This window comes from Myotis myotis, unplaced genomic scaffold (assembly GCF_014108235.1).
Source record: "Myotis myotis isolate mMyoMyo1 unplaced genomic scaffold, mMyoMyo1.p scaffold_m19_p_4, whole genome shotgun sequence".
Taxonomy (NCBI): domain Eukaryota; kingdom Metazoa; phylum Chordata; class Mammalia; order Chiroptera; family Vespertilionidae; genus Myotis; species Myotis myotis.
In genome coordinates, this window is record NW_023416346.1 from 5978193 (window position 1) to 5986433 (window position 8241).

An 8241-nucleotide genomic window follows, 5' to 3' on the forward strand; every position below is an offset into this window, starting at 1 on the left:
GGGGACAAACCTCCCCCCTGAATTGGCCCATTCGCTATCGTAATTAAAAGAGTAGTGCCCAAGATTAAAAAAAAAATAAAAGGGTCAGGTGGGGGCCCAGGTTGCCAAGACGATGGAAGAGGGGACAGAGCAGTAAGTCTAGTAGCAAATGCTGCCAGGTAACAGGATGCAGGCGGACTTCAGGGGTGCTTTAAAGATGACCCACAGACTGGATCTCTGGGCCTCCTAGTAACTTTGTGCTTTAGACACAGGGCACCTTAGCAAACAGTAGGGGTTAGGGGGAAAATGAAGGACCGTGTGACTCAAAAAGGCATTCAGGCTCTTTAATGTCTGGAGAGGGGGGAAGTCAATGATGAGTCTCCTCCGGGATATTCTGCAGGCCTTGCAGTTCTCTAAGCCCCTGAAAAAGAGCACAGAAGAGATTGAACAGAGGCCCCACCCCAGGCTTGCTCTGACCTCCCCTCCCTCAGAGCCACCCTGGCTCCAGCTTGGCTCCGTTTAGAGGGGGACAGATGGACCTTCCAGTCCCTGGCTCTCTCCCTTCTTCAGGTCACCACCCTAAATGCATTTGGAGACAGAGTCTGGGAGTGGGGTGAGCTGCTCTCACCTCTAGCAACATGTGGATATGGGCTTTGATATTCATTGAGTCCTTGGTGAGGCTGTCGCTGAGCCTGGAGAAAAGAAACAAGAAAGGGCGAAGTGGGCCCCATGATCAGAAGATGAGGCTTCCTCCTCATTCCAAGAGCTACCTATGTCCTGGACGACTTCCACACAGCAGGTGGTAGGACACCCACTATCTGACCTGCTCCTATGCAGAGATGCCTGGCCATCATCTGAGCTGCACTAACTCAAAGAATCAGTGAATTACTGAATCCCTACTCAACGCCAGGTGTATTAGGTACTGGGGAGACAGCAGAAAGCACAACAAACAAAAACTTTGGCCTCGTGAAGCTCAAATTCTCATTGAGAGGGACAAATCATGGAGTAAAATACGAAGTATGTCAGATGGTTCTACGTATGATGAAAAAATTAGACAATAAGAGAAGGAGTATAGGAGTGGGGGCTGCAATTCTAATCAGAGTGCTCAGGGATGGTCTCACTGAGAAGCATTTGAGTACAGACTTAAAATGAAGAAGTGAATCATCTGGATAGATGGTGGATGGATGTTATAGACACAAGGGGCAGCAAATGCAAAGGCACCAAGGTGGGGGTGTACCTGGCATATCTGAGGCACAACAGAGACAGTGTGACTGGAGAATAAGTGAAGGCGGATTGCAGGCGGTGAGGTCAGAGAGCAGGAGGCAGATATGTAAAACCTACAAGGTCATGGTTAAGGACTCCGGCCTTTATTTTAAGTGGGATGTGATCACAGCAGGGATGTGAACTGACTAGGATTTTAGAGGGTCCATCTGGCTGCTCTATGGGGAATCGACTGGGGATAAGCAGAGCTGGTATGGAAGCAGGAAGCCCAGTGAGGAAGCTACTGCAATAGTCCATGTGAGACATGGACTCAGGCCACAGTAGTAGCAGTTGAGGTGATGAGAAATAATTGGATTTGGGATATACTAGTATTTTGAAGGTAGAGTCAACAGGATTTACCAAAGGGTTAGATGTTGGGTGTCACAGAGAGTACTCAAGAAAGGCCTAAGCAACTGGGAAACTAGAGTTGCCTGAAACCACTTTGGCCCTGGAATGTTCGAGTTACACAAACCAGTGCATTCCTTCGATAAGCCAACTGGGATCATTTTCACTCCAAAGAATCCTCAATGACAAAGGGTCATGGGAGGCCTTTCTGAAGAATGTAGAATGAGTAAGAGTTAAACAGTACGAAGGTCTTTTCCACAAAGAAGACCAGACGGCAGGAAAGAGCTTTTTGAGGAGCAGTCAGGTGAGAGTATTAGAAAATTAAGTGAATGATGGGAAGAAAACTGGATCAAAGAAGAAGGGGCTAGATCATGCTGGATCTTGATGTCTTGATAAGGAATTGGGACTTCATTGTGCTGAGCTATCTGTAAATGCAGGAGTCAGTTTTAGGGAAATGAAATACTGTAAGAAAGTAGAAGGCAACAACACAGGATGATTAGAAAAAAATAGTATAAACCTGTTTATATATCAATGTCTCCCAAATGTATATATTCAGTCCAGACCTCTCTCCCGAACTCCAGCCTTGGGAGTTTTAACTATATCTTAAAAATTCAACCTTAATGTTTAACAAACAGCTCACTCTTAACAGATCCTAGATTGAACTCCTGATCTTCTCTAATTCTACTCCTCGCCCCTGTCTTCTCCATCTCAGATAATGGCAACTCCATCCTTCCAGTTTTTCTTTTTTTTTATCCTTCCAATTTTTCAGCCCCAAACCTGAACTGCTCTTTCACTCACACACCACATCCAATCCAGCATTCTATTTAAAATTGTAACTACAATTTTTCTTATCTGCATTCCATGCTGTTCTCTGAAGAATGGTTTGTGACACACTACATCATATACATGTTTTCGTCTGTCTCCCCTGACTAGAATGTAAACTGTGTAAGCTTTGGCAGAGATTTGGTCTGCTTTGTTCCCTGCTGTATTCCCAGGAACCAAACTAGTGTGTAGCACATAGTAAGCACCCAATGTATATTGAAGGAATAAGTGAATGACTACTCTACTCAAAGGAACGTGAAATCCTCAAATGATGGTTGAGTCCATGCTTATGGACAAGAAATAAATAGAGGGTGTTGTTGCCAGAAAGCAAGAATGCTTTCAAGAAAATCTAGGGTAGTGATCAAAGAACAGAGGAATGAAATTGATCAGCTTGATCCCTTGATCAGGTACAATTTGAACATCAAAGAAAAGAATTACTTAATGGTATAAGCTTAATCTATGAAAGGCTATGAGTTCAACACTTAGAAAAAAATAAAAGTTGTCAAATGCTAGTTGTAATACAAAAGGGATATGTTGAATTTATTGCTACTGATTTAACATGTAAGGCAGTGTTACTAGTCATATGGTTATTCTGCTCCTTCTATAATGACATGTCTGTTTATGGGTGTGAATGTGTACTCTCGTGTGTAATCAGGAAAGAATACACAAAGAGACCTGATCCTCCCACTCCCCAAACAAAAAATATACTAAGAACAGGAGGGACTGATAGGACATTTTTACTACATAAAATAACCTGAAAGAAAGTTGAAAGTTTGCCATAAGAAACCACGCATTTTAAAGAGAGCAAGCTACACAGACTCAAATCTTCATCTTCTAGAAAGAATAAACTTCTAGGGGTTCCCCTAATTATAATTAATAGAGATTCAACTAGATTTCTCATCACAATAATAGACCACACCAATATATCAAAAAGACCAGACAAGGGGGCAGGCACTGACAACTTAAAGACATCAAGTCTCATAAAATTAAAATCTATTTGAAAGGCTCATATATCCTGTGACATAACAAGGAGAGCTTTGTTATAAAGAATGGTCTTGGTCTAAATGACCACCAGTTCAGAATTGTGTTGGCCTGTGAGAGGAGGCTCCTCAAGTAAACTGTTCACCAACTGGCCTGATCACGAAGATTTAGAAATCTCAGCAGGTCTGAGGCTCTATTTGGTCTAACACTGAGACCCTGGAAAGGTTTGAAAAGAGATGTACTGAAACCCTAAGGGAGGCAACTCTGGAAGAAATGAATGTAGGAATAAAGATAAATATAACCCAGAAGGCATTTTAGATGAGCGATATTCACTTTAGTGGGGTGTTAATCTAAGTATATTCCTCAGGGTCCCCTCACTCACTCCACCTGAGCCATGCTCACCTCTCCTGGCAATTCCTCTAACACAGTAGGCACACCGGTCCCCTTGCCAGGAATGTTCTTCCCTGGACAGCGCCCTACCTTGTTCACTCAACCAAGTGACTCAAATGTCACTTCCTCTGGGAGGCCTTCCTTAGCTACATTTCAAACCTCTCATCCACATTCCCAATTCCCCTTCCCTGCACAAAACCTTAAAAGAAACCGGAGCCCATACTTTCTTCCCACATTACCTCCCCATCACCACCAACAGAGACCTGCTTCAATCCCCACTTTAACCTGTTACCAGCATTCACTTTTAGATTCATTCAACAAACACAGATTGCCTACTATATGCTATGTACTATTCTAGTTCACTTAGGGCATAGACAAAATATGTACCTTTATCGTATAAACCTTATATCCCAATGGGAGGAGGCAATGAACATTAGAAAGAAGTAAATTTCACAGTAAACATTAGGGGGTCATAAGTATCAGGGAGAAAGAGAAAGTAGAGCGAGGGAAGGGAATCAGGAGTGCCAGGGGCTGCGATTTGAAAGGCAGGTTACAGAAGACCTCTTTGAGGAAGTGACATTTAAGCAAGACTCACACTGAGTAAGGAGGAAGGAGCCAGTCCTTCCTCCCTTCCCCAAATTGCAGCTCCTTCCCTTCCCCAAATTACAGGCACCTGGGAAGCAGTACTGCAGGCAGCGAGAACAGCCACTGCCATCACCCTGAGGTGGGATCATTGTGGGGTTTTTTATATATTTTATTGATTTTTTTACAGAGAGGAAGGGAGAGGGATGGAGTTAGAAACATTGATGAGAGAGAAACATCGATCAGCTGCCTCCTGCACACCCCCTACTGGGGATGTACCCGCAACCAAGGTACATGCCCTTGACCGGAATTGAACCCGGGACCCTTTGGTCCGCAGGCCAACGCTCTATCCACTGAGCCAAACCGGTTAGGGCCATTCTGAGGTTTTTAAAGAAGCCTGGGAAGGTCAGTGTGGTGAGAGCACTGAACAAGAAAAAAAAAAAAATTAGCAAGTCTGGCTTGTGTGGTATTGACCTATGAACCAGGAGGTCATGGTTCAATTCTAGGTCAGGGCACTTGCCCAGGTTGCGGCTGGATCCCCAGTAGCGGGCGTGCAGGAGGCAGCCGATCAATGATTCTCTCTCATCATTGATGTTTCTATCTCTCTCCCTTCCTCTCTGAAATCAATATAAAATATAAATAAGTAAATAATCTTTTTTTAAAAATATATTTTATTGATTTTTTACAGAGAGGAAGGGAGAGAGATAGAGAGCTAGAAACATTGATGAGAGAGAAACATCGACCAGCCGCCTCCTGCACATCTCCCACTGGGGATGTTCCCGCAACCCAGGCACATGCCCCCGACTGGAATCGAACCCGGGACCCCTCAGTCTGCAGGCCGACGCTCTACCCACCGAGCCAAACCGGTTTCGGCAATAAATAAATAATCTTAAAAATATTATCAGGAGGTGAAGTCAGAGGTAACTTGTTTTATTGTTAGCGATTTATAGGCTGACTCCATGGATCTGGTCAAAATTGTGCTTATGTATAACAGTATAGGTCTTCTAGAATGTAAGCCTTCAAGAAGCCCTCTGTCTTATTCACTGCTGCCTCCCCACCATCAAGCACAGACTGCCATACAGCAGATGCCCAATACATGTTTGTGTGAATGAAAAATACATTATTGAGTGCTTAATATGTGCTACATCTGGGGCTGAGCTTTGCATTCCCCCTTTCTTCAGCCTTACCCCTGAGGAGGAGGGGAGATGGGTCCCTAAGTGTCCCAGGAAGCCATGGGGAAAAGGAGAGGTGTTGCAAATGGTGGTGTTCTTAGACACTATCCTCCTGGAATAGACTTACTCTGTAAGGAGATTGCTCTTACGATCAATAAACTTGAGAGCTTCTGCCAGTGTCAACTCCAGGAAAAAACCATATCCAAGGGCCACAAAGATCCGTGAGGTGTCTGAGCTAAGGAAACAGTAGTTAGAGGAAGTGGGGCAAATTCTTACCCCTGTTTAGCATACCATACGGTTTATTTAAGTCTTTTTTATTCCCCTCCCCTCCTTCCCTTCCCCAAATTGCAGCTCTGGGAGAGCGGGAATGTTGTCCTATTTTATTCACTGCCACATCTCCAGCACCTAGCACAGTGTCTGGTACACAGCAAATACTCAAAAAAATATTTATTGAACGACGGAAGGGGAAAGCTGAACCCTGTGGGCTTAAAGGTGCAGGAAGACACTCACACAACTGTGTCAACGAAGAAATTACAGCCCAAATCCACCTGCATATATAACTCTGAGTGTTTAGCTTCCTGTGGGGCCAGAGAAAAGAGGTAGGGGTTAGTGGTCAACTTTTAGGCCACGTGACAGGTTTTGGTCTGGGTTATCTCCTCCCATGCCCCTCCCTTGCCCACAAAAGAAGGTACCCAACCTTGACATCCTTACCTGGAGACGCTCAATGACATTTCTCAGTTGAAGGTATTTGGACAGCTGCTCATATACCTTGTCACGATGATCCAGTACCTTTCTGATAGGACATGATGGGACAAGAGTAAAATGGTGACCAACTGGAAGCCCTGTCCTTGGAATACCTCATATCATGACCCTCTGAGACCCTCAAGTCACCGTGCCCTAAAGAGGGGCTTTAGTGCAGAAGTTAAGATTTGGACTCTGGGTCAGATTGCTTGGGTTTGAATCCAGGCTCTCATTTTACTAGCTGTTTGACTTTGGTAAGTAAATAACCTCTTTGAGATTCAATTTCCCCATCTATAAAACAGGGATGGCAAGTATTACCCCATAGAGTCATTAGATGGATTAAATGAGTGTTTACTAACTTAGAATAGTGCCTGTCAGATAGTAAGCTCCATATATGTGTTAGCTATTATTTATTAGTATTATTATATTACTCTCAATGCCTCCCTCCAATCAGAATGTCTTATTCTCACCCTAGAAAAATCCTCCATCCCTTTTAGGATGCTCTTTAAAAAAAAACTGTTTATTGATTTCAGGGAGGGCAGGCGAGGGAGAGAGAGATAGAAACGTCAATGATGAGAGTCATTGATTGGCTGCCTTCTGCATGCCCCCTAGTGGGGATTGAGCCCACAACCCGGGCATGTGCCCTGAGGGGGAATTGAAAATTGTGACCTCCAGTTCATAGGTCCATACTCAACCACTGAACCACACCGGTGGGGCTAGGATGTTCTTAATGCTAGTTCTGAACACCCTATTTCCTGCTCAGATTGATGATAGTAATAATAATTTTTCATACTCATTGAACCTCTAGTATCCACATTAAGTCCTCTACCAGAACTGCTCAAAACCATTGATGGAACATGATGGGACAAGAGTAAAATGGAAGGATCCATTGACTTCCCCATTTCACAGATGAGAAAACTGAGGACCATAAAGGCCAGGAGAGGCACGTGTTCGCACTGATGGCTAAATGGCCCAAACTGGTTTCAAACCTGAGAACTCTGGCCTAGGAAATCCAGCCCTTAACTGTTCAGTAACATCGAATGCCGCGTGTGCGCGGACACATCCTCAATTAAGGCGCCAAGTCCCAGACAAGTAGCACCCCAACCGTCGCCCCTCCTCCCCTCTTGAATGGCGCGGAGGGCCGGGCTCCAAAAACCTTGCCCACCAATCAGAAGGCTAGACCCTGACTCCTACCGCCCTGCTCACCACGTGGCAAGTTCCCTACGCCCCGCCCCCCACTGTCACTCACTGCAGGTCCCGCTGCAGCACATCAGAGATGAAGGCTTCGTAGCGCAGCACTTTCTCCCCCGTGGCGTCCAGGGCCCGCCGCTTAGGGGGCGTCGCCATGATGGGCTCCTGAGGAACGGGGAGGGGGAAGACCACGTTGAACACTCAGCGTGTCCTCAGGCACAGTCCATCTGCACCCTCTCAACGTCGGGAGTGAGCACGTCCAGCTAACGCTGGGCGCGGGGGGGCGGGGAGGCGCCCGCCTTCTTCCCCTTCCAACTCTGGGGCCCGCCACCCAGGGATACCCAAACGCAGCCCTCACCTTAGAGCCGCCGGCAATAAGAGAGGTTGGTAAGAACCATGGCTTCCGGGTGGCGCGGTTGAATGACGTATGAAGCGGGCGCGGGCCAACCGAATAGCCAGGTGGGGAGGGGCGGTCCGAAACGGAAGAAAAAGGAGCGGCGGAGAAGGGGAGGGCGGGGCCAGCGGCGTCCCAGGAGATTGCGGAAGTGGCCGAGCGTGGGAACCCGGACTGCGCGCGCGCGGAGCCTCTGGGGACCATTGCGTAGCTGGGGGCGGGCCTTAGTGGGATTTGGCGGGTTCTGGAGCCGCCGGGACGCACAGTAGACGTAGAGAGTAAAAAGCATTTTGTGTCTAAAAGCCAGAGCCTTGCAACTCTGCTGGGTGGTTAACCACAGTGGTAGAATGTGTCATTTTTCTGTTGTCTGTACTGACAGCCTTT

General features: G+C 46.2%; 1 protein-coding gene across 2 annotated transcripts; it reads right to left on the minus strand.

Moving 5' to 3' along the window:
- Positions 1-210: 210 nt before the first annotated feature.
- On the minus strand, positions 211-7932 carry UXT (ubiquitously expressed prefoldin like chaperone). Of its 2 annotated transcripts, XM_036304808.1 has the most exons (7): positions 7822-7932; positions 7522-7628; positions 6243-6324; positions 6042-6109; positions 5659-5766; positions 608-671; positions 310-400 (listed from the first exon to the last, which is right to left on the minus strand). In XM_036304808.1, the coding sequence occupies exons 2-7, from the start codon at positions 7617-7619 to the stop codon at positions 347-349; spliced, it is 474 nt and encodes a 157-aa protein (XP_036160701.1). In that variant the 5' UTR covers positions 7620-7628; positions 7822-7932; the 3' UTR covers positions 310-346. The 2 variants fall into 2 exon arrangements, with proteins under 2 accessions (XP_036160700.1, XP_036160701.1); XM_036304807.1 differs by lacking the exon at positions 608-671 and having other exon boundaries at positions 211-400.
- Positions 7933-8241: the final 309 nt, after the last annotated feature.